Source organism: Pantherophis guttatus, chromosome 5, assembly GCF_059756535.1.
Source record: "Pantherophis guttatus breed Tessera chromosome 5, ASM5975653v1, whole genome shotgun sequence".
Lineage (NCBI taxonomy): Eukaryota > Metazoa > Chordata > Lepidosauria > Squamata > Colubridae > Pantherophis > Pantherophis guttatus.
The window spans coordinates 968,733-993,887 of NC_142067.1; the positions used below are offsets into that span (position 1 = coordinate 968,733).

A 25,155-nucleotide genomic window follows, 5' to 3' on the forward strand; every position below is an offset into this window, starting at 1 on the left:
AAAACTTATTTAGTTCCAAGTAGGGTCACCTGTAAAAGTGATCCAGGTTAGCCAAAGAACCTCCCATCAGCTTTAATGGCAGGAGGTGTCCTTGTCTGCAATTCCCTTGCGAATTTTAAGAAGCAGCGGTAAATAAATGAGGATTAGATTCCCAGCTACAACAAGACTGCCCATTCCCCCTGCATTGCTTTCCCTGTGAGCAAAGGGCACTTTCTCTTGGGACCTGTGCCTACTACGCTAGCCCAAAACTAGATCTCATCTCTTCCTTCCTCTAGGGAGTTTTTGGGCAGAAGGAAAGGGCAGCCAGTGTCTGGCCTGGCAGCCGTCCTGCAGGAAAGAGCAATTTTTTGCCTTCTTTCCAGATCGCTTGTTGTGTCCACAAATTGCAAAAAAGAGATGCTCTTTCTGGGTGCCTGCATTTGTAAAAATTACACAATGGTCTTGTTTTTGTTTTCAGTCTCTCTTTAGTAACAAGCCTGCTGGCTTTGGCACCACAACCACCAGCGCACCCTCGTTCGGGACAACGACAACTGGACTTTTCGGTAAGCAACGAAACAGTGTTCTCTGGAGGTGTTTCGGTCTGTTGTGTGTTTCGCCAGCTGGAACACAGAGGCAGAATTGGAGGGAAGCAGGGATGGGCAACTATGACAACTTTCCAAGCTGCGGGCTCCAATGCCCAGAATTCTGGGAGTTGAAGTCCACAAGTCTTAAAGTTGTCATAGTTGCCCACCCTTGAACTGAAGAGTCCCCAGTCACCAAGGATCATCTGATCTGGAATTTTAGGCAGGATTTTTGCCTTTATGACTGTGTGTCGAGAATAGTGGCCGTGGCTCTGATCAGGAATCATCTTTTCCCAATCTGGGTGGGTGAGCTTATTTAATCTCCTCACCGCTTGTAGGCTAAGAGTTTTGGCAGGTATATATCGATACACAAGGCACTCCTCGACTTGAAACAGTTCGTTTAGTGATCGAAGTTACAACGCCACTGAAATAAGTGACTTACGAACTTAACGACCCTTGTAGCCCCTCAGTGGTCACATGATGAAAATTCGGACGCTTGGCAACTGGCTCGTGTTTATGAAAAGTTGCAGGATCCTGGGATCACGTGATCCCCTTTTGTGTCCTGTGAACAACTGTGTAACTAACTGAACAACTGCAGGGATTCACTTAATAACTATGGCAAGAAAAGTCGTAAAATGGGCAAAACTCACTTAACAACTGTCTCTCTTTGCAACAAATTTTGCATGGTAGGGCTCTGCACTACCGTGTTTCCCTGAAAAGAAGACCCTGCCCTATATTTTTTTGTACCCTGAAATAAGCGCTTGGCCTTATTGCCATGTGCTCAAAAGCCCGATTGGGCTTATTATCAGGGGAGGTCTTATTTTGGGGGAAACAGGGTAGGAAGGGTGAGCAGACTGTTGGGCCACTTGCAGCTCTCTTCATTTGTATGTCTGGAGTCAAGGTTCCTGAAACTGGACCTGAGAGTCAGCAAAAAGGGCCGCCGGCCCCTCCAGCAGCCGAATCAGAGGAGAAGGAGGAGGGGTGGGAGTCAGGGTCAGCATCCAGGCAACCTGGGAGGGGGAAGAGGGAATGGAGCTGGCAGAGGCAGAGGCAGAACCTGGGCTGCCTCTCAGCCCTCCGATGGAGAGTCAACAGCCCCCAGGAGGTGGCTGATGAGGAAGAGGAGGAACAGCTGCGTCCAGTGCCTGACACCCGGATGCGCAGAAGGCAGAGGAGAGGAGAGCAGTGGAAATCTATGGGCCGGTCCTTGGGACGGAAGAGCCACCACTGCTAGCGAAGCCCCACCCTACCTCGGGGGATAAAAGGCAGGGGGCGGAGATGAATAGGTGTGGCAGACAACTATTCATCTCCCTGCCAGACAGACTTGTTAGCCTGCTGAGAGGGAGAAAGAGACTTTTTGCCGGGGCTGCTGGTGCTCCTAATTAAAGGAATCTTTGAGTTTACTTCAGAGGGCTTGTCATGTTTGGGGAGCTGGGTCAAAACAAAGGGACTCAGGCCCTTGTGGGTTTTTTTATGGGTTAAACAAGGACCAGGCCATCCCTGCGCCATCTTGTCTGTGCCAGGGATATAGGGGTGGCACTTGCAAAGGCTAGGGCAGGTTAGAACCTGCATTTGATGGGATTCTGGTTTAAATATTATTTCTTGAATTTACAGACGCAAACATCCTACTTTGCAGGTCATCTTAGACTAACCACCATAATTGAACTCAGAACGATGGTCAGAAGTCACTGGAATCCTTAAGGGGGTCACTATGAGGCTGCAGCCCAATTTTGACCGTTTTTATGGCAGTCATTCAGTGAATGCCACAGTCATTATGCAAATCCAGTTTTCGCAGAGGATGGGCTTTGCTGGAAGTGGGAAGTAAACACTAGAAACCAGGAAGAAAAATTAAAAACCCTGGTGGTTGCGTGACTGCCAGACGCTACAAACAGCCATAAAGGTGAATCAGTTGCCAGATGCCGTCATATGACCAGGGGGTGTGTGTGGCTGTTATAACTCAGGGCATAAGCCGCTTGGGCGTGTTGTGTGATCCATTGTAACCTTAAATGGTTGACAAGTGACCAGTTCTAAGTCAAGGACTACCTATGTAGGTGATGCAACTTACAACAGTTCCTTTAGTGACTGAAGTTAAAGCAAAATTCAGACGCATGGCAACTGACTCACATTTATGACGGTCGCGGTGTCCCGGGGTCATGTGATCCCCTTTTGCAACCATCTGACAAGCAAAGTCAACAGAGAAGCCACTTAACATCCTTGTTTCTGAATTTACAACTCCAGTGATTCACTTAACAAATGTGGCAAGAAAAATCATAAAATGGGGCAAAACTCACTTAACAACTGTCTCACTTTGCAACAAATTTTGGGCTCAATTGTGGTTGTAAGTCAAGGACTGCCTGTAATTTTCTTGTCATATACTTAATAGTTTCCCCTTTCATCATGCTGAAAATTGCCCTGGAGGCCAGCCTTGTCCTTGGGGGCCAGAGATAGACCTGTGGCCTCATGTTGGGTCTTCTGAAGAAGACTTGGCCAAAGGTTGCCTGGTTTTCGACCGCCCAAGCTCAGAGAAAGCCACCAACCCTCCTTCTCTCCTAGGGTTCAATGCAAACACCACAGGAAACAGCCTCTTTGGAAACAAGCCTGCAACCGGGGCTCTGGGTCCAGGCCTCGGGGCGGGATTTGGGACAGGTAAGATCGGGGAGCGACCAGCCTGGGGTATTTAACCTTCATTCCTTCTAGAAAGTTCGGCCAGGAATCGGGGTGTCGTAGAGATTCACTGAGCAAAGCACATTTGTCATGAACTATCGGTAGCCTCAGACCATCGTTCTCTCCATGGTCAGATTTTTCATCTGTTATTACTACTAATTATTATACATTTATTATACAATGGTCCCAAAGGTGGTTCTTCAAGAGGCAACTGGATTTTCTTTGTTTCTCCTTGAAGGCGTTTCACTTCTCATCCAAGAAGGTTCTTCAGTTCTGACTGAATGGTGGGGGATGGAAGGATTTAGATTTCTTGCATTCGTGAGCGCTCTCTCTGAGAGTCATTGAGGCCACTTGGAGGGTTATCTGTGCCCCCCAAGTCCCCCGAATCAGAGTGCAAATGGGTGTGGAACCTTCTTGGAACTGCTAAAGGGACCGTGTTGTAAACAGGAGACAGGTGGTGTCCTATTCCTCCCCCTCTGGTGAGAGAGGGCCGTTCAGTCTTGATGTAGATGGCCTCTTTGAAACCCTGAAAAGGTGACTCTGAGGGCACAGATAAACCTCCAAGTGGCCTCAACGACTCTCAGTGAGAGAGAGCTAACAACCAGATGACTGCAAGGAATATAATCTTTCCATCCTTCACCATTCAGTCAAAACCAAAGAAGCTTCTTGAATGAGAAGTGAAACATCTTCAAGGTAAAACAGAACGTCCAGTTGCCTCTTGAAAAAGCCCTTTTGGGACAACCATGACCTGGATGACTGAGAATCTCCACAGACGTTTCTTCCAATTCTTATTTTGTTCCATTTTACTGAAACAGAGATTAAAAACCAGCTTCTGTTACATAAGGCCAAAATACAGTTTCAGCAGGATCAACAGATGATTTGAAGCCAATTATGATCCGTTGTGATGGATTCCTTGACAGTAATTATGTCTTAGTACTTACAGTAGCTGACAGCCTGGCTGTCTATTGATTCATCTGTGGGGATTGTAAAAGCCCCCTCCATACACACCCACCCCACCCTTGGCTCTTCCAGCCAGCTTTTTCAGTGAATCTAGAGGGGCAAAAAAAGGACCTTGATGGGGTCATGGAAAAGCCATTGAGGAGGTGAAAGGGGTTGGAACATTTTTAAGTCCAGAAGATCCAGATAACGGAAGCGCCCTCAGTAGGCACCTCCCTAATTTGCTGAGAGAGGAGGAGGAGGAGGAGAAACAGCAGTACAATCAGACTTGCCAGATTGTGTTATTAGAGCCAATCTGAATAAAAGCAATTTTACTCTTCCTGTGGGGTTGATTGCATGGTCAGCTACGGCTAGTGAAGCGAAAGTAGTAAAAGCACTTGGACTTGTATACATCACTCTCGGGGAGGTTTATAATGTCGAAACATTATTTGCATGTTGCCCTCAACAATCTGGGTCCTCATTTGACCAACCTCGGAAGGAGGGAAGGCTGAGTTAACTTTGAGCTGGTCAGGATCGAACTTTAGATTATGGGCAGAGTTGGCCTGCAATGCTGCACTTTAACCATTGCACCACCAGTGGTTATACTACGGGTATAACTCCACAGAGAAGGTTGCCAGGTTTAATTATGTCTCTTTTTAAAAAGTCTGACCAAGCCATCATTGGCCAATAGAAACATTTTTCCAGGAACATCTTAAGACCCTCCGTGTTTCTTTCCGGACTGTTTCAGGAAGGTGTGAATGCCTTGGTGGTTGCTGGTTGATCACAGTCTTTTCTCTCTTCCCCCCCACTTTCTCTTTCCCTCCCCTCCTTCTGCAGCCCTTAATCCAGGGCAGAATTCACTCTTTGGCAGCACGCAGCCCAAGCTAGGGGGCACGCTGGGGACAGGAGCCTTTGGTGCCCCTGGATTTAACACATCAACTGCCACATTGGGCTTTGGAGCTCCACAGCCTGCTGTGGGTAAGTTGCTCATGCCCCAGTAGGGCAACCTCCACACCTCCTCCTGGCATGCTTGACGCACCTGGAAGTGGGCTGCCAGCTGTTTATTTCCCCCCATCAGCGCAGTCAGTCTCTGCAGCTCTCAGAGGAGGCCGCCTTTGCCCCATCCCGTTGAGCGGCCTCCGGTGGGCTGTGGGCTCATCCTTGCCTTCCTTTTTCCCTCAGCTCTGACAGATCCCAACGTCTCTGCGGCCCAGCAGGCCGTTCTGCAGCAGCACCTCAACAGCTTGACCTACTCACCCTTCGGGGACTCGCCTCTCTTCCGAAACCCCATGTCTGACCCGAAGAAGAAGGAGGAGGTGAGGCAAGGAGCAGGTTCTCTCTGGAAAGGCAACTGGGGCAGAACCAGGAGGGCTGGGAGGGAGTTCTGGCAGTTAATGGTCTTCACACACACACACACACGGGGGGGGGGGGCACAGACCTTTCTTGCCAGCCATCATTACGGCAGGGAGCCAAACATGGCTGGAGGTAACACCAGGAATATATTTCTTTTATTGATTGCACACATTTTTGAACTGCCCATCACCCCAAGGGAGGTAGATAGATGATAGACAGACAAACAGACAGACAGATGATACGCAGAGAGAGAGATAGGTGATAGATGATTGGCAAGTAGGTAGATAATAGGTAGCTAGCTAGATGACAGCTAGTAGGTAGGTGATAGAAGATTGATAGATAATTGACGACAGATAAATTGATTGATAGAGGATTGATAGATGTTAGGTGACAGATGATTAGGCAGGCAGGCAGGCAGATAAAAACACCTGAACGGAACAGTGGCTTCATTTGTTTGGGGAGTGAGCAGTGAGTCAGCTGTTTAAAACTCTAGAAGGGCCAGCCCACCATTGCTCAGGCCCAGCCAGAGGAACAGAGAGGACAGTCATCCCCACATTGTAACACTTGTTCCTTTTTTGCAGAGGCTGAAGCCAACCAATCCGGCGGCCCAGAAGGCACTGACCACCCCAACACATTACAAACTGACTCCCCGCCCGGCAACTCGTGTGCGCCCCAAAGCTTTGCAGACAAGCGGCTCCTCCAAATCCCACCTTTTCGATGGTCTGGACGACGATGAGCCTTCTCTGACCAATGGGGCCTTCATGCCCAAGTTAGTAGGGTGATCTCTTCGCATCCACCTCTGATTCTTCAGGGTTGCTGTAGCCCAGGGTGCCCAACTTTAGCAACTTTAAAACGTGTGGAGTTCAACTCCCAGAATTCCTTAGCCAGCATAGCTGGCTGGGGAATTCTGGGAGTTGAAGTCCACAGGTCTTAAAGTTGCCATGATTGGACACCCCTGTTATAGACTTGAGATTGCCCTAAAGAGTCTGGCTTTGGATCCCAGGTATTAGCGCCTAGGCAATTTCTTCGAATAACTTTTCTCAAGCTTCACGGCTGATCCTAGGACAGCCCTTGTAACTGTCCTTCTGGGTTTATAGGAATTCCTGGCTGATGGGAGATTGAGAGGTCTTTCTTATCCTTCTCTTATTGAACCTCAGTTCTTGAGATGTCCTGGCAAGATTCAGCTCTAGTTGAGCTTTTCTATGTTTAATCTGATGCTCAGAATAAGTAACCACAAATTAGAAGAGAGGAATTTTCTTCTCTTTTTTTTTTCTTTAAGTGACCCAACTAGGTAACCTCATCAGTGTTGGAAGGAAGGGGGATTAGTGGAGAGGAGAGGGAAGGAGGAGCAGCAGCAGCAGCGCTGTGGAGTCCTTGGTGCTCACTGAGCTGAGTTGTATTCCTGGAGACATTTCATTGCCCAACTAGGTGACATCCTCAGCAGTGAGGATATTACTTAGTTGAGTCATGAAACATCTGCAAGAAAACCACCAGTTCAGAGAGCAGCAACGACAGCATAATAGTCCTCCTCCTCCTCTCCGCAAACTCTTTCCCCCTCCCCCCTTCCAACTAGCCATGATAGTGTTCCCTAATTGGGTCATGAAATGTCTCCCAAGAAAACAGCCCAACTCAGAAAGCACCAAAGAGCCCTGATATACAGATGTTCTCATATACATCAGGACTTTCTCCTCCTTTAGGCCCATCACCTGCCAAAACAGAACCACAATAGCGGTGACCTCAGCTGGAATGGAGTGCGAGGGGGAGGCCGGACTCTACCGGGAGCTATTCCCTGCTTTGGCTTCCCGGGATAATCTCACAGGGTGTCGGTATCTTTCTCTCCCCCAGGAAGAGCATTAAGAAGCTGGTTTTGAAGAACCTCAACAGTGGCAGCCTCTTCTCTCCCGGCGGTGCTGAAGTGGATGACATTGCCTCGCCTTCCATCTATCCTGAGAACGGGGATCGGTACGTTTGCTGCCACCCCAGCCCCCCGCCCCCATCCCCCCCCCGGTTCCTTTATGTCATGAGCAGAAGTCAGTTGTTAAAAAGAGCTCCAGCTGCAGTTTAGCCATTTGCAGTTCTCCTAGCTACGAAGCTGGAAGTGCTGTGCCTTAATCAGGCTGAGTGCTGAAGGATTCCTTTTGTTGGCATGGCGAGATAGTAGCTCCTGTGCAAAGAGCTGCTGGGTGTTGCAGCCCTACATGGCCTGGGGGGTCAGGCTGCCTGCAGGAACCCTCTTACCCCCATCCCATCAGCCCATCCCAGCCGTCAGGCAGGAAGGCATGTTGCAGACCCCATCAGTTAAAAGGATTCTGAGTGGTGGAGTCCAGGAAAAGGGTCTTCTCTGCCATTTCCCCTGCCCTGTGGAATATCATCCTAACCCCCGGGGGTGTGTGTAGACCCCTACTCTCTTGGCCTTCTGAAAAGAGGGTAAGACGTGGCTTTGTGACCTCATTGGGGAGAAGCTCCTTTGTGGGGGAGGTTGGTGATTTCTGAATTTATTTATTAATTTGTTAAGAAAACATATATTTTGAATGTACGAAGAACTGTGGGGGCGCAGTGATTAGAATGCAGCATTGCAGGCTGACTGCCCACAGTCTAGAGTTCGAGCCTGAGCAGCTCAGGGTTGACTCCACCTTCTACCTTCTGAGGTGGGTGAAATGAGGAGCCAGATTGTTGGGGGCTATACCAATCACCCCACCCCACCCCAGATTAAATAAGTAAGGGCAAGGCGTGCCAGTCTGAGCTCCTTGGCAGGAGGAATTGCAGCCAGAGTTCTAAGGGAAGACCGCTGATCCTGAGCCTGTGGTCCCCATTCTGGATATCCCCCACTATGACTGGGTTGAATGGGCTCAGAGCATCACAGCCATTGTCAGATAACTGGGAATTGTGTGTTCTCCAGCAAAGGGGCTGGAAAGGCAGCTCACACCACTTGCTCTCTTGGGGAGATGGATACACCAGGGATATCCAACTTCGGCAACTTAAAGACCTGTGGACTTCAACTCCCAGAATTCTGAGAGTTGGTGTCCACAGGTCCACATAGCATATCTGGCTGGGGGATTCTGGGAGTTGAAGTCCACAGATCTTAAAAATTGCCAAGATTGAACAGCCTGACTTACACTCTAGATCTGCCATCCTCCTATTCAAGAGGCATTGTCTGAGACGGAAATCCCAGGCCAGCGAAGTCCGCTTTCTTCCTCATGGGAGACGCGGCAGAGTAACTTCCTTTAGAAACGATGGTTTCCGCCTGCCTGCTTCCCTTTGTTTGACCGAGTCTCCTCTTCAGGTCGGTTAGTGAGAACCATAGACAGGACGAGGAGCAGGAAGACGACAGCTACTCCCGGGAAATGTCCAGGTTCTTAACCAACGTCATTACCAAGCCCCTGCCCCAGACTCCAGAGAATGCCCCACACAAGCATCACAACAACAGTGTGGACGACACCCTCCTGGCCCTGAATGTGCGGCCGGCGCTGCGGAACGGGCTGGAAAACAGCCTGGAGGAAGCTTCCTACCACGAGGAGTCCCTGCAGGAGGACCTGGACAAGGAGAGCGAAGACCAGCTCCATTCCACCCATCCGGCAGGTGAGGTCAAAGTTCTCGCAGGGTTCAGCTGGATGTCCCTTGGTTCACTCAGATGGAGTGTTTATTATTATATTTTATTTTTATCCTGCCTTTCTCTTTTTCCAAACAATTCAAAGCAGCATGACATATTTAATGCTGCTTCTTCCTCTTGTTTTCCTCACAACAATAACCTTGTGGAGTGAGTTGGGCTGAGAGGATGATTGGCCCAAGGTCATCCAACAGCTTTTGTGCCTGAGTCAGGACTAGAACTTCCAGTCTCGCAGTGATTGGTCCAAAGTCATCCAACCGGCTTTCATGCCTCAGGCAGGACTAGAACTCACCAGCTCCCAGTTTCTAGCCTGGTGCCTTAACCACTAGGCCAGACGGGTGTTTATTGGAAGAGAAATAATGGCTTTCCGGGAAGCAGTCATTGGCCTTGCCCTCCCATGTGACTCTGTCATTGTTTGGATGGTGCCTCTTCCAAAATCAAACGGTGAAATTTCAGATCTTCCTTAAAAAAAAAAAAAAAAAGCATGCTCTGGATCACCCAGCTGTGGCTGTTGGAAGGCCAGCTTCCCGTACTGGCACTCAGCCAGTGAACTTATCATTAGTCCTGGAAAATGCCCTCCTCCCCTGAAGCTGCAGCAGAATCTGGGTTAGCAGATCATTAAGAGCAGAGGGCCTTGGAACCAGATGCACTCTTTAGAAGCAGCCAGGGCAAAACTTTTGTGAGTCAAAAATCCAGAAAATGCTTATCTTAACTCTGCTGGTCTCCCTCTCCCTCTTTCACACACAAACACCAACAAAAGAGAAACATTCTTTACTTATTTATTGCATATGATGATGATGATGATGATGATATCCATTCAGTCACATCCACCTCTTGGCGATTCTCCGGGCCAGGTGGTCTCTCCACGTCTTCTGATCTTGCACTGCTTCTTTGAATTGTTCTGCGCTCTGGCTGGTGTCAGCTTTTGATGGCATTATTACATGTAAAGAATTACATATTTATATATTTAAAATACAGTCACGTGGTGCCGTGTATAGGGAGACCTCAAACGATTACTACAATAGAATAGAAGTAAAACAAACTCATTTTCAGAGCGTTGGGGAACAGTTGTTGTCGGGTGTTGCTGAGTGCTGGCCTACACCCAAAATGCCATGCCATGTCGCCATTGGCAGGGGTGTCCTATATGTTCTCCATCTCTGCCTTATAGGCGTATCCCGTGTTTTGCTAATGTGCTCAGAGACTGCGTTGCTGTGTGTGATTTTGGGGGCGGGGCCCTCACTCAAATTTTGATTTTTCCAGGAATTGTCTTGACACGAATGGGCTACTACACCATTCCCTCCCTGGAGGAGCTAGCCAGAATGACCAGTGACATGGGAGAGTGCATCGTGACCGACTTCACTGTTGGCCGTAAAGGTGAGAGGACAGGAACTACTTCTACCAGGGTTGTCCCTGAGGTCAGCTCCCCTGTTAGTCTGGCTGAGGCACCTTCAGCCTTACCGACGGCACTGAAAAATGCCTTAACGGCCGTTTTTCACACTTAGGACCGTTGCAACACCCCCGTGGTCATGTGATCGAAATTCAGGTGCTTGACAACCGACTCATATTTATGACGGTCGCAGTGTCCCGGGGTCACATGATTACCTTTTGCGACTTTCTGACAAGCAAAGTCAATGGGGAAGCCAAATTCACTTAATGACTGGATTACTGGCTTAACAAGTGCAGTGATTCCCTTAACAACTGTGGCAAGAAAGTTTGTAAAATGGGGCAACATTCACTTAACAGCAACAACATAAATTTTAGGCTCCATTGGGGTTGTAGGTCGAGGACTACCTGTATTGGAACAGTAGACAGTTTGCATTTCAAGGTTGATGCAAGTTTTTCATAAACTCCTTATTCCTTTCTGGAATAAAGGTGGGGAAGGCAATGGAACCCCCTGTTTTCCTAGAATCGTTAGAGTGAAAAATGGCACCCTTAAAAAATCCACAACCCCCAAAGTTGTTTTCCTGGGCAACCCTTTTCGGTGCCTGTGTAGCCAGGTATATCGCCATTTATGTGTCAGGTGAAGGAGAATCATCCATAAGGTTGAATAAATCTCGTTGACATTTATTCAAGCCTACACGCACAAATCCAGTCAACTAACAGTGGAAGTTGGCACTCGATAAGGGTCCATGGAATTCACGGGGTGGGGGGGGGAGAGGGCTGGGCTTGGATCTCTTGTGGCAACATGGCGATTTCAAACTGATTACACGTTTCACTCTCCCCCCTCCCCCAATCTCTGCCTGCTCTTCTCCTGCATCTTGTGCCCGGCCCTTGATGCTTGCTGACCGACTTCATGAGGTGGGCCAGGGTGGCCGGTTAACGGTGGTGTCCTCCGTTCTCCTTAGGCTACGGCTCCATCTACTTCGAGGGCGAGGTCAATGTGACCAACCTGAACCTGGATGAGATCGTGCACATCCGCAGGAAAGAGGTCATCGTGTACCCAGATGATGAATTGAAGCCCCCCATCGGGGAGGGCTTGAACAGGTGATGCCGGGGGCGGGCGCTCTTCAAATATTCACTTCATTCAATTGACATGCCGCCCGTCTCACCACCCAGCAGCTCTAGGCAGCTTACAATAAGATAACGACAATATAAAACACTAAAATGAACAGATAGTAATGAAGGAAGCCATTTACATGTGGCCCTCAATTTACAACAGTCCATTTAGTGACTGTTCAAAGTAACGCCCTGGAAAAGTAATCAGTGACTGTTTAACCAATGGCGCTGATGACCATTGCAGTCTCCCCATGGTCCAATGATCAAAATTCAAACTTGACTCACAGTTACGACGGTTGCCGTGTCCTGGGGTCATGCGATTCCCTTTGGCGACCTTCTGGCAAGCAGAGCCAGTGGGGAAGCCGGATTCACTTTTAACAACCGTCTTACTCACTCAGCAACTGCAGTGATTCATTTAACAACTGTGGCAAGAAAGGTCATACAGTGGGGCAAAGCTCACGCTCAGCAACATAAATTTTGAGTCAGTTGTCATAATTTGAAGATTACCTATCCAATGGAGGCAAAGTCTTCTCCTGATCCACTAACCCTGCTGGAGATGCTAAGACGGGCCCAAGGATACCTGCTGTTCTCAGATTTCTCCTGACACCAGCTGGGAAAGACTACTTTGCCCCACTCTTACGTCCTGTTCAGTGGCAGAGGCCGCACTGCTGGGTATACACACACACACCACACGCACCTCCTGGATGTCTCCATTTCATGCCTCCCAACTTCCTCTTTTGAGCAGGCGAGCCGAAGTCACCTTGGATGGAGTTTGGCCCACGGACAAAACCTCGCGTTCCGTGATCAAGAGCCCAGAACGGCTGACAGAAATGAACTACGAAGGCCGACTGGAAGCCGCCTCTCGGAAACAGGGAGCCCAGTTTAAGGAGTACCGCCCCGAAACGGGTTCATGGGTATTCAAGGTAACCTCCTCCTCTGACAGATCAAGCGGGAGCAGGTGCTGTGGGGCAGTCAGGGTCCCTGTTCTTTTTAGAAGTCATAAGGAACAGGTGGAAGAAGAGCTTCGGTCACATGTGAAAACATATATTTTGGGGTGCTTGAAGTGAGGGGGGTTTGCAAAGGGGTGGGAGGAGGACTGGGGGGTTCCTTAGTGCTCTCTGCCTTGGTGGTTTTCCTGCAGACGTTTCATGACCCAACTAGGTAACAGTGCTATCATAATGGTAATGAAAGTGCTAATAAAAACACATTGCTGTTTGCTGTTATTGAATCTTCAGAGAGTGACAGCAGGAATTGATGGGCAGGACCTTGTTTTCACACAAGAATAACCTGCTCTTGATCTTCTGATTTGTAAAATACATCCTTTTTTTCTCCATCCAGGTGGCCCACTTCTCAAAGTACGGCCTGCAAGACTCCGATGAGGAAGATGAGGACAACCTAGCCAAAGTGGAGGCTAAGAAGTTAAAAACTGCTCAGGTGCCTCTGCCGGGCCAGCTTATGTCTCAGCAAATGGCTGCAGCTGGGAAGTTGGCACCTCCTTCCAAGGTAGGGGGGGAAATCAGTGCCCTCTTAAAATTTTGCTCCTGCATAAAGCAAAGTATGCCAACATGAACAGGTTGGAAATGGATTCTCTGGGGGTGATCCTGCCACTTTCTCTCCCCCCCCCTTTGCACCCTAAGGGACCTTTGCTGTGGTTGCTGAAGAGTGGAGGCAAGACTGGGAAATGGTCTGCCACGCCCAGCATCTCCTGTAAAAGGTGCAGCAGATGCACCGTTAGGTGTTCTGCCCCAGCTCCGGATCCCAAGGAGTGTGACACACACAAAGCTCCAAAAACTCCGTTTAATACAAACAGATCCCTTTCAAACTGCAGGCTTCCAGTGCAAATGTCCTTATCAGCCTGCTATGAATTACAGAGAATAAACAAAGTCCGACAAGTGTTGGCAACCAGCCCAGAAACCAAGATATAACAAGAAACTCACTCTCAAAATGCTCTGCATAGTAATTAAACGTTGTTTCCAGCAGCATGTGCTATCTGTGAGCAAACTTAAATAGGCTAAGGGAGTGGCCAATTAGCCCCAAGCCTTACTCTCGAGTAGACCTCCTCCTGAGTAGCCACTCCTGCCTTTTGGCAGCCCTGCGTGCTCGAGCATTGAGAAGAGGCTTCTTCACTTCACTCTCTTCACTTGAAGGAGCCTCTGGAGGTTATGAAGGCCCTGGCTGAGTCTCTGCCTCTGGCACCACATCCTCTTCAGCCTCCTCGCTGTCCGATGTTAGAGAACATCTAACCACTGTACCACTACAGCTCAGAATACATACATACATATTTTCTTTTGAGAGGGGCCTCAAAATTTCATGTTTCATGTGTGCCAGTGTGTTCAAAGAACAAGTGATAACGAAGGTTACCTTCTCCTTTGACTCTCGCAGAGCCCCGAGGCTGACCATCTGGGGAAGGGGGTCGAATTCGACAGCGACATGGCAGACATCACCCAAGAGCTGCTTCCTGAGTCCCTGGCGGAAGAGAATCTGGTGGAAGAACAGGAGCCAGTGCCGGCCTCGACCCATATTGCGTCCTCCCTGGACATCAACCCTCACACGCTGCAGGTGAGTTCTCCACCAGATGCCCCAAACTCTGCCTCCAAGCGGCTTCCGTTTCCTACAGAAAGTTCCTTTTGAAGTGGGATTCCTCCACACACGCACTTTTGGCTTTGGCTTTTATCCAGGAAAAATTAGAATGCTTTATTTAAAATACTTACACCTGATACCGCCTTAAAAGTTAAACCAGCCACCAATTTAAAACTTACAATAAGGAAGAGAAACCCACAAGAGTTAAAAGCAGGATGGGATGGTATAAGGGGTTGGACTAGAAGACCTCCAAGGTCCCTGCCAGCTCTCAGAATCTAGGTTCTGTATCTTCTTTGCAGATCATGAAGGCTTCTTTGCTGGCAGATGAGGAAGAACTGGACTGGATGACGGATCCCCAGTTTGGCAAGGCAGCTGCCGAAATGGACCTTTCACAAGAGATCTGCTCTCCGAGGCTTCCCATCTCCTCCTCCTCACGAGGATGGAAAAGTCGCCCCCCAGGTACAGCCAGCAACCCCTAGAGGAAAAAAAGCCAAGCTCAGAGAGCCACGGATCCCGCAGTTCAATCCTGAGCTACCAACATTCTCCTTCAAGAGAGTGAACGGGAAAGGGCTACTTTTGGTGTCAGAGTTGTGTGCATTGCACCGTGACCGTAGGAAAAGCAGGAGGTGCTGCTTAACTGTCCAGAGAAACCCCCAAGGGGGGGTTTTGAAAGAGCACCTTGTCAGTTGCAAGCTGGACTGGAAATCATGTGGAGGCCAGACAGCTCCTTCCCCAGAGCCTGGCTGCGACTGTTGGGCCTCCTAATCCGTGTCCTGTTCTGTGGGAATCAGCAGGGTGCCTGGAGATGCCCCTTGGGCATCGGCCCTTCCCATCGGGAGCAATAAAAGGCAAATTGATGAGGGCATTTTCTAGGAATGCCTCTTTGAGTCTGCCTGTGGGTGGGGTGGGCTTTGTTGACGAGCACAGGGCTGGCCCCTTGTCCTTGTGGAATCTCCAGGTAGAGTGTGGGGAGGTGTGAAGAGCCTGGCTAGCTTAGAGACCTTGCACAGCAGGCCTGACCACCCACAGAATCCCCGTATCCCCTTACCTGGCTGTTCCCGAGAGAATGCGGTCGGTCTGGCGAGATTCTCCTAAACAGGCAAGCAGCAATAAAGAAGCAACTCTGATCAGCTGGTGGGGTCTCCCCGGTTGATCCGTTTGGAAGAGGCAGCTGCCAGATCCGCTTCCGCTCCTGTTTCTTTAAGCTTTCCTTTTGACTTTCCTCCCTGTTTGCAGGCAGCAGGCTGCTGCAGTCACGACTCTCCACCGGCTCTTTCCTGCTCCCAAGCGCCTCCCTCCAGGACAGCCGCAGTCCGAGGACTTCCTCACTGGGCGGGGCTTTGCCCGCCCCGCCTTGGGCTGCTCTTTCTCCCCTGGCCTCCGCCTTCGTCATGCCTCGCTCGGCTCCTGAAATGCCCCTGAAGACCGTGGGCATCCGCAGGCAGCCAGGCCTGGTGCCCCTGAAGAAATCGATCGCCTACGGGAAAGGACGGCTGCTGAAGGACATGGCCCTCTTCATGGGACGCTCCTTCCGGGTGGGCTGGGGGCCCAACTGGGTTTTGGCCCACGGCGGAGACCGCTTGAGCCCCCTGAGCGAGCCAGAAGATCACGGGGAGGCCACAGAGTACGGATTCTTGCCAGCCCCCGTGGCACCCAAGCAGTACGTCATTGCTCTGTAATCCTGAGGGCAGGAGGGGGTTCTAGGGGAAAGTGCCTCCCCCCTGCCCAGTAGAGCCAGTAGGGACCCTCGGGGCGCTCACCTCAATCTGGGTGGCTTTTCTAGAGCATTTGGGCCGTTCCATTCTCTGCTGCAGGGGTCTCCAACCTTGACAACTTTAAGCCTGGGGGACTTCAACTCCCAGAATTCCCCAGTCAGCTTTGCCAAGGCTGGAGACTCCTGCTCTGCTGGGCCTTGGGGGGGAATTGTGGAGCTACATGTACTGATGGATCCCGGGGAAGAGAAGGGAGCACCCTCCTCCTCTTCCTCGGGCTCTGCCGAGAGGGAGGATACAAAAGGGGCCTGGCCTCTTCGGTTCCCTGCCCTGGCCTGCCTTTGGTGACGGTTGCAGCTCTCTCCACGTAGTCCTTGACTTAACAACAGTGCATTTAGTGACCATTCAAAAAAAAAAGCGACTTATGACCATTTTTCACACTTAGCAACCATTGCAGCCTCCCCATGGTCACATAATCCAAATTCAGCCTTTTTATGACGGTTGCAGGGTCGCTGGGCTCAGCTGATCCCCTTCGTCAACCTCCTGACCAGAAAAGTCAATGGGGAAGCTTGATTTATTTAACAATCGGGTTACTAACTTAACAACAGCCGTGATTCACTTAACAACTATGGAAGAAAGGTCATAAAATGGGGCAAAACTCACTGGACAGTGCCTCACTTAACTGACATTTTGGGCTCAGTTGTGGTCATAAGTCGAGGACTATCTGTGGTAGGAGCAGCGCTGCAACGGAGCGGAAGGTCCTGAGGGAGCTCTCCCCACAAGGCCAGTCAGTCGGACTGAGGCTTTATCCCACTCGGAGTAGCCAAAGAAGCCCACCGTTGAACTGAAAGAGAAGCCTTCGACCCGAACAGGCCCCGGCCTGATGCCCTGCCTTTTGGGGAGGGGGCTAGAGTGACATGCACTGGTACCCAAACGCTCTTCTCAGGGGGCTGGTTTTTACTCCCCTTGGAAAGCAGATTAAGAGCAGGGTGGGGGTGGGGTCTGAACTTCCAGTGGTGGGTAGTTCCAAGCAGCTTTGCTGAGTGTCTCTCTCAGCACAGGGTAGAGTTTATCCATCCGCCCCCTAAATTCACTGCAGCAGCAAGGGAAAGATGGGGGAGAGGGCAGCCGTTGATCCCTCACCTCCTGTCTTCCTGATCACCTCCCCAGGGTCTCCGAGTCTCCCTTCAAGGTCCACCTGGAGAAGCTGACCTTGGACGGCAAGCCAACCGACCGCGTCTACCTCCTCCCGTTAGAGATCAAGCTGAAGCACAGCACCATCCACCTGGATGACCCCTGCCCCTTCCTGGCCCCCAACCCCGGCGTGGCAACCATCCATGAATATGCCGCCTGGGCCTCGGAGGCGTCGGAAGACGCAGAAGAAGAAGAAGAAGGTGAGGGGTTGGTAAAGAAGGGGAAGGAGCAGTGGGAGGAGTCTGGGATGGCACCTGCGGCCAGGATCTTCCCCTCCCGGAACTGACCCCGAGACCAAGGGCCCTCTGCCAAGGGGTCAGGACACGGGGAAGTCCTCTCTGCTCTTTCCCACCGGTCACTCTTCCAAGTCCCCAGTCTTTCCGGCTCCGTTGAACGGCAGTGGGGAGGGGGAGGGGATGGCTTTGTGCACACGCCCAACACTTGTGCAAATGGTGCTTTGCAAGACCTGGTTCCCAACGGGCCACAGGCCAGTCCCAGACGGGGGGTTGTGGAATACGAGGAAGATGGCCTTGATGGAGATACGTGAGCTCCGCTGCCCAGGAGAACAATTGACAGTTGGAGCACTTGATGGCATGGTCTGACTGGCATCGGCCTGGCAAGGCTCTGGCTGAGCTGCTGCTGAAGGCATCACCCAGGCATCCAGGAGTGGAGCATGCTTCACTCCTGGAGCTGTCCGTCAAGGTCATCCTCCCTCCCTCCCTCCCTCCTAGACGGGCAGCTGGGTTGTCGTCCACTTTCAGCCATTCGTTATTTCGGGGATCAGCAAGAACCTTGAAAAAGCCAATGAGGCCCCGAAGGGTGGGAGGAAAGCAGGGCCCAACTCTCCACATTAGCCTGCCCAATCCAGCTCCCAGGGAAGAGCAGGAGGATATCTGGGAAGTACAGGTAGTCCTCGACTTACGACCACAGTTCAGCCCAGATTTTCCATTGCTAAGCAAGGCAGTTGATAAGTTGAGTTTTGCCCCATTTTATAACTTTTCTTCCCACTGTTGTTAAGTGAGTCACGGCGGTTGTTAGTTGTTGTTAGCTGAATCTGGCTTCCCCATGGACTTTGCTTGTCAGGTGGTCGCAAAAGGGGATCACGTGGACCCTCCCTGCGACAGTCACGAATATAAACCGGTTGGCAAGCATCTGAATTTTGGGCAGGTGTCCCATGGGGAGGCTGCAGCAGTCGCAAGTGTGAAAAAACGGCCTTTTTCCAGTGCCACTGTAACTTCGAATGGTCACTAAATGAATGGTTGTAAGTCGAGGACTGCCTGCAAAATCTCCCAGAGGGAAGGGAGCGTCCAGCCGGAGTCCCCGGGGGTGCCAGTCTGACTGACGGCCGTTGCCGCTCTCTCCGCAGCGGTGTTGAGGGCCTGGGGCCTGGTCTGGCGCTTGTGCGAGGCGCTCTGGGGCCGCCTGAAAGAGCTGGAGGGGCGCCTGGAGGAGCCCGGGGAGTACGGGCTGCTGCTGGAGCGCCGGAGGGCCTTCTCCCACTGGCTCTCCCGGACGGCGGCTGAGCGGATCCAGGAGGAGGTCTCGCTCCGGCAGAATGACAGCCCCGCCGAGGCCGTCTTCAGCTACCTCACCGGGAAGCAGATCGGCAACGCCTGCCGCCTGGCTCAGCAGTCTGGTGAGACCCCGTGCCCACTTTGGGCCTTGACGGGGGGAGGGGAAGGCGGAAATACCCAGCCAGCAAAGGGCTCCCAACTCTCAGCAGGACCCAGGAAGCCTACCCACCCCACGGCATTTTAAATGCTGCCCAGAGAAGCCTGAACGGAGGGGAGGGGAGGGGTGGCTGATGGAATAGGGAACACCCCACCTCCTCCCTGGGCACCCCTTGCTCCCTCCCTCTCCGTCCTGCTTGCTTTATAGTAGTCTTAAGTGCTATTTCCATATGCCAAGCTGTCAAATGACTCCACATTTTGTAACATGCTAAGTTGCTTGACAAGCATGGCATATAAATTTCATAACTTACAACTCCGTAAAAACCACGTACAGAAGGAGAAAACGTCAGTCAATGGCAAAAGGCAGCTTTACTTTGGAACAGCTCACATTCTGTGAGGAGACTTATATCACCATCCACCATCCCCATCTGCCTATCTCGGATCCTTGGGAAGGACTCAGTAGGCAGACAAAATGCAGGCTGTGTGATAAACATTAAAATAAACGGAGATTAAATAAGTTTTAAAAACCCGGAATACTACAGGTGGAGGTGGGGTCTCCTTCCTAATCCACCAACCACCTCTAAAGTAGGGCAGGCCCAGGTTTCAAGGCCCCTGCGGGTGACCAGGAAGGGCGAGATATTCCAGAGGGTGGGAGCCAGCTGGCATTCCGTGACCGGTGGGCTCCGCAGCAGCCTGGGTGGGGCAGGCCAATCGCATTGGGGTGAGAGGGTTCCTGGTGGGGGATTGCATGCAGCAGCATCCAGACAAAGGGTCTGTGGGGATTCTCCATCCTCCGGGTCATGGTTCTCCTAAAGGTGCTTTTTTTCTAAAAGGCAACTGGACTTTTCTTGGTTTTTTCCTTTGAAAACCAAGAAGCTTGAGAACTTCTCCAGAACTGAAGACGCTTCTTGGATGAGAAGCGAAATGTTTTCAAGGGAGAAAACCAAGAAAAGTCCAGTTGCCTTTTGGAAAAGCACCTTTGGATATCCAGGTAAAGGCACGCCAGCACCCCCCTCCCGGTCCCTCTTTCCTGGTCTCCGCCTAGCAGGGGGCTGGAGAGGGTCATCTCAGCTCTTGTGAGGAAGAGGAAGAGCAGCCACTTTTGAAGGGCCGCCTCCTTGGCGACGTCCCCAGCGCTGGCTGGTGTGAGGCTCCAGGAGCTCTCGGGCTGCCTTGGATGCTGACGGCTCTTCCGTTGCAGGGGATCTCCGCCTGTCTCTGCTCCTCTCCCAGCTGGTGGGGAGCCAGGAGGTCCGGGAGCTGCTGGCCCTGCAGTTGGCCGACTGGCACCAGCTCCAAGCGGACGGCTTCATCCAGGACGAGCGGCTGCGGATTTTCTGCCTCCTGGCTGGCAAACCGGTGAGTGGTGTGGCGCTTGCTTTCTTCCCCAGCCGCTGGCTGCTGTGGCTGTGGTCCCTTTTTCAGCCTTGTGTCTCCCTGCTCCAGGTGTGGCAGTTATCCGAGAAGAGAACCATCAACGTTTGTTCCCAACTGGACTGGAAGCGCTCTCTCGGGGTCCACCTGTGGTACCTGCTGCCTTCGACGGCCCCCCTTTCGAAGGCCCTCAGCATGTACGAAGCCGCATTCCAGGTACGTAGCCGTTGGGGACGCCCAGGGCAGCAGGGCCGCCTGGACTGCAGACCCCCCTCTGAATTGGCAGTCTGCCTTGGGAAGAGAGCGGTCATGGCAGGGAAATGGGCTGGGCCTTTCTCTCTTCTTCACTTGATGCCCTCCGAAAGGGCTAGGCATCCCCATCATCCCCATTAGCCACTGGTTGGGGATGGTGGGTGTGGAACATAACCCATCAAGCCCGGCTTGCCATGCCCTGTTCCTACCTGTGATTGAATGCCTTCAAGATTTTGGGATAATTTTTATTGTACACCATCCAAGGTCCCTCGGTGAGGGAGATGGGCAGTTTTAAAATGTGGGAGAGAGAGAGAGAGAGAGAGAGAGAGAGAGAGAGAGAGAGAGAGAGAGAGAGAGAGAGAAACAGGTAAAGAGATGATGGGGGGAGGGAAGGAGAATAGAAATGAGAGTTAGAGAAAAGGGGGAGAGAGAGAGATAATAGATAGTATAACAAGAGACAGAAAGGACCTTGGAGGTTTTCTAGTTCAACTCCCTGCTCAAACAGAGTAGAGAAAGAGGTAGAGGAGACAGACAGACAGACAGACAGAAATGTATACACAAACACACACACTTACTCAGAGGGAGGGGAGGCACTAGTGTTTTCAATAAACATTGCCCCAAAAATGTGGGTGCTCATGACGGGGGAAAGTCTTATTGGCCAGAATGGAGGGTTCCCATTTAGCTTTGTTGAGGGGAAAGGAGGATGAGGCTTCCCTAAAGCTGGAGAAGGCCTGGCTGGAGCTCTGGGGGGCGGGGGGGGGGTGGCTTGATCAAACCCCCCACCCTGGGGAATCTGAGGGTCTCTGCCTGCGAAGACGCCTGTCCCCACTGGGCTCCGTGTTCCCCAGGTCTCCCCAGACGGAGAGAGATACGCGTGCCCTCCGCTGCCTCCCTACCTAGAAGACTCGGGCTACGTGGTGGAGAACGACAACGCACAACGCCCGCTGCGAGACGTGTGTTTCCACTTGCTGAAGTTGTATAGTGACAGGTACCTTCTTTTGCCTTCTCCCCTGGGGCCTTGGGTGGACGGCCAGGAACCCTCGAGGTTCCCCCGCTTGTTTCCCCACCCCACCCCACCCCAGAGGCCCAGAATTCCCACATGCCCAGATGGAGTCTTGCGTATGTGAACTGCTGGAAATGGGCAAAGAAAGCAATATGTGGGTCTCTCCCTTGGTTGCCTTGGTTTCCTGTGGTCCTCAGTCCTATTTAAATTCTAAAGTAAATTCTATTTGTCTAGTCCTCGCTGTGGTGGCTCAGGAATTCTGGGAGTTGAAGTCCACCAATCGTAAAGGGCCCATAGTTGCCCAGCCCTGCCCTAAGGCAAGAATAAAACTCCCCATTGCTAATCTGGAGTTTCAAGCGCTACACCCTCATTCCACATTCAGCTCTCCTTAATTCTCACCCACCTCCTTGGCTCAGCAGCCCAGTGAAGCCCTCCTCTTTGTAGATTTGGGGGGGGGGGGCTTTCATTCTCCACAGACAGTAATACTTCCTGCCTTTGAGAATTCTGTGGCGCCCTCTGAGCTGGGTGCTTTTCTTGCAGATGTTCCATTGGCCAAACTAGGCAACATCATCAGTGCTAGCCAAGCCCTCCTATCACTGACGAACATCTGCAGGCCAACCAGCCAGCTCAGAGGGCACCAGGGACCCAACAGTTCAAGGCAGAGCCAGAAATGTCCTCCCTTTGAAGGACCAGGCGGTGCCAGGCACCCAGTGGCCCCAGCGCAGCCAGAGGGTTGACTTGGGCTTCCCTTGCAGGTGCTACGACTTACATCAACTGCTGGACCCCCGCAGCATCACCGCAGACCCCTTGGACCACCGTCTCAGCTGGCACCTGTGGGAAGCGCTCCGAGCCTTGAATTACACCCACCTGTCCGAGCAGTGCCAGGGGGTGCTGAACGCCAGCTACGCAGCCCAGCTGGAGAGGGAGGGGCTGTGGGAGTGGGCCGTCTTCGTCCTGCTTCACACCTCCAACGCTCAGTGAGTGGTTGAACCCTGCAGCCGCCCTTGGCCATAATCGGTCGCTCTGAATCGGCTTCAGTCATTCCTCGGAGGGACTTTCCTAGACAACAGGCAGTCCTTGACCTATGACCCCAACTGAGCCCAGAATCTCTGTTGCAAAGAAAGAATTGTGAATTTTGGCTCATTTTATGATCTTCCCTGCAAGAGTTGTTAAATGAGTCACACGGTTGTGAAGTGAATGTGGCCTCCCCCGTGACTTGGCTTGTTAGAAGGTCGCAAAGGGGGATCATGTGGCTCCAGAATACTGCGACTGTCATAAATACGAATATTTACGGACCAGTGGCCAAGCCTCTGAATTTTGACCCCGTGACCATGGGGATGCTGCAACGGTCGTGAGTGAGAGAAACGGTCATAAGTCCATTTTCAAATGATCGTTAAATGAATGATAATAAGTTGAGGGCTGCCTGTGATTGAAAGTGGCACCCTGTAGCGTTTGGGGAAATGGCTCCACACTATTTTAAATGCGTATAAGAATTCTGCTTTGAGGTTAGAAGCTTTGAAATTATGAATTCTGCACCAGAACTCTCTCTAACAGTAAGAAAGCGCTGAGCCGTCGGGTGGTTTTTTTTTGCAGGCGTTTCGTTTCACCAACCTAGGTAACGTCATCTGTGCCAGCAAGGAGCGAGGTTTGCTCTCGGTTTATATTCTAGTGGTTGGGCTGTTTCCTGTTGAATTGGGTGTCACTTCCTTGATTGTTGGTCCAAAGTTAACCTTGGAGTTAATCTGCTCATCTGGGAGCCGGTTGCTGCTGGAGAGGCTCCGGGGTCTTTTTGGTTCCCTTTTGGGCAGGTGGATGGTCTCTTTTGCGTAGTGTATAGATAGATACTGCTTATCTCTGTGTGTCTGTTGATGGCTAGTTTGTCAAGAGTGCCAGGCTTCAAGCCTTCTTGGACTGGGAGAGGAACATCAGACCAACAGTCAAGTAAACCAGACCCCAATCAAGGAACTGCCACGGATGACGCGGCCTAGTTTGGGTCATGAAACATCTGCAAGAAACCCGCCCAGCTCAGAGACCCCCTCATCTCAACCCTGGGCTGTCCTTTCTGGGAAGGCTGCCCTTTGTGGACAGCTCTTGAACGGAAAGCCCTGGAGCACAGCCGCTCGCTCGACCGTCCACCCTCACCTTCCATTCCCTCCCCAGAACGCGGGAAAGAGCCGTGCGGGAGCTGCTGAACCGTCACTGCAAACTGCTGGAGTTGCCCGAGTCCAGGGACAAGGAGGCCTTCCTGACGCAGAAGCTGTGCGTCCCCCCGGAGTGGATCTACGAGGCGAAGGCCCTCTGGGCCCGGAGGGAGGGGGACAAGACCTGCGAGGCCCTCTGCCTCTTCAAGGCCGGCCACTGGAACCAGTGCCACCAGCTGGTGGTCAGGCACTTGGCTTCTGGTAAGCAGTCACACCCACCCCCCCACCCCCGCCAGTTGCTCTCCATGGGGCCGAAGCCCCCGCTAACAAGAGAGGCAGGCAGGCAGGCAGGCAGACCCCTGCCCATTCTCCTCTTCTCTCCCCTTCCTCGCAGACGCCATCATTAATGAGAATTACACCTACCTGAAGGGATTCTTGGAAGACCTGGCCAGTCCCGAGCGCTGCAGCCTCATTCAGGGTTGGGACACCGCCGGGCTGGTTTTCTTGGACTACCTCCAGGTCATCGAGATGGTCAGCAGAATCCAGCAGGTAAGGTGGCCGCCGGGACTTTGCCCCCAAGGGTGGGGTTCTTGACCCTCTGAAAGTGTCCGATGGCAGGGCCGCCATTGGCTGCTGACTCGCTTCCCCTGGTTTGTTTCCAGCTGGACTGCACCGGCTACGAGCTGGAGGAGATCCACTCCAAAGTGATCTCCCTCTGCGGCAGGATAGAGCTGGTCCAATGTCACGGTGCCAAGGACAGGCTGGCTCAGTCGGGTAAGGCCAGGCATGTCCCTCGGCACCTCCGGGGGTGGGAGGGGGGCAATGCTTCTGCAATGGGGCGCAGGGCTCACATGCGAAGCCATCAGACAGAACCCAGCACCGGCCCAGGGCCTTATGTGGGGTGGGGGGTGGGGGTTAAAATGCGGCTGAAGGTGCCTCTTCGTTCCAGCCCAAGAGAGAAGCTGCTCGATCAACAGGGGACCCTCACAGCTTCTCTCCACTGAAGAGGCCACCCAGGGCTTTGCACAGAGGATTAGAGGAGGGGAACACTCCCCCTCCCCATCTATAAAATGAAAAGAAACATGGGGCTTTCACTGCCGCAGCCTCTCCCCTCCCCCCCCCCCCACCGGATGGCCAAACAGGTTTCCTCCTTGTGCACTTGGTCTCCTGCAGCCCCCGGAGCCCCCTCCCCCAAGGCCCTCTGACTCAGGAATGCTTAGTGCAGAGATGCCCCAGGGGTGGGGGGTGGGGGGGTCTTTGTGCAAGACTAGATAATCACACACTAGGATTGACTTGGGGCTGGGTTTTTGTGGGTTTTAACGTTTGAACCGGTTGAGTTTTATAGCTTTAATATAATTGTGTCCGCCTTTTAATTTAAGATTGGGATCTGCTCAAGCAGGTTGAAAGAAGGGTGACTAAATATTGTGGAAGGTTGGACAGATGGACAGAGATAATAAATGATAAATGGATGATAGATAGGTGATAGACAGGTGTGAGAGAGAGAGATTACATACAGATGTAGAGCAGACAGTGGATGGATGGATGACGGATGGATGATAGGCAGACAAGCAGAGCCCTCCCTCCCTCCCTTCTGGCTCCTCTGCATCCTCTTG

General features: G+C 51.8%; 1 protein-coding gene across 4 annotated transcripts in view; it reads left to right on the plus strand.

The window, feature by feature from the left end:
• Positions 1-25,155, plus strand: part of NUP98 (nucleoporin 98 and 96 precursor) — a 40,708-nt gene that overhangs the window by 14,122 nt on the left and 1,431 nt on the right. For 2 of the 4 annotated variants that reach the window (XM_034435917.3, XM_087895666.1), the window contains exons 10-32: positions 458-542; positions 3,114-3,206; positions 4,998-5,138; positions 5,343-5,476; positions 6,095-6,282; positions 7,359-7,475; positions 8,797-9,092; positions 10,381-10,494; positions 11,466-11,604; positions 12,362-12,539; positions 12,955-13,119; positions 13,999-14,175; positions 14,496-14,655; positions 15,433-15,856; positions 17,079-17,302; positions 18,469-18,738; positions 19,974-20,131; positions 20,219-20,362; positions 21,247-21,386; positions 22,157-22,378; positions 23,562-23,803; positions 23,937-24,091; positions 24,205-24,316. In XM_034435917.3, the coding sequence (XP_034291808.2) occupies positions 458-542; positions 3,114-3,206; positions 4,998-5,138; positions 5,343-5,476; positions 6,095-6,282; positions 7,359-7,475; positions 8,797-9,092; positions 10,381-10,494; positions 11,466-11,604; positions 12,362-12,539; positions 12,955-13,119; positions 13,999-14,175; positions 14,496-14,655; positions 15,433-15,856; positions 17,079-17,302; positions 18,469-18,738; positions 19,974-20,131; positions 20,219-20,362; positions 21,247-21,386; positions 22,157-22,378; positions 23,562-23,803; positions 23,937-24,091; positions 24,205-24,316 (4,078 nt within the window). The remainder of the gene's footprint in view (positions 1-457; positions 543-3,113; positions 3,207-4,997; positions 5,139-5,342; positions 5,477-6,094; positions 6,283-7,358; positions 7,476-8,796; positions 9,093-10,380; positions 10,495-11,465; positions 11,605-12,361; positions 12,540-12,954; positions 13,120-13,998; positions 14,176-14,495; positions 14,656-15,432; positions 15,857-17,078; positions 17,303-18,468; positions 18,739-19,973; positions 20,132-20,218; positions 20,363-21,246; positions 21,387-22,156; positions 22,379-23,561; positions 23,804-23,936; positions 24,092-24,204; positions 24,317-25,155) is intronic. The other 2 variants (XM_034435919.3, XM_087895667.1) reach the window with 1 other exon arrangement.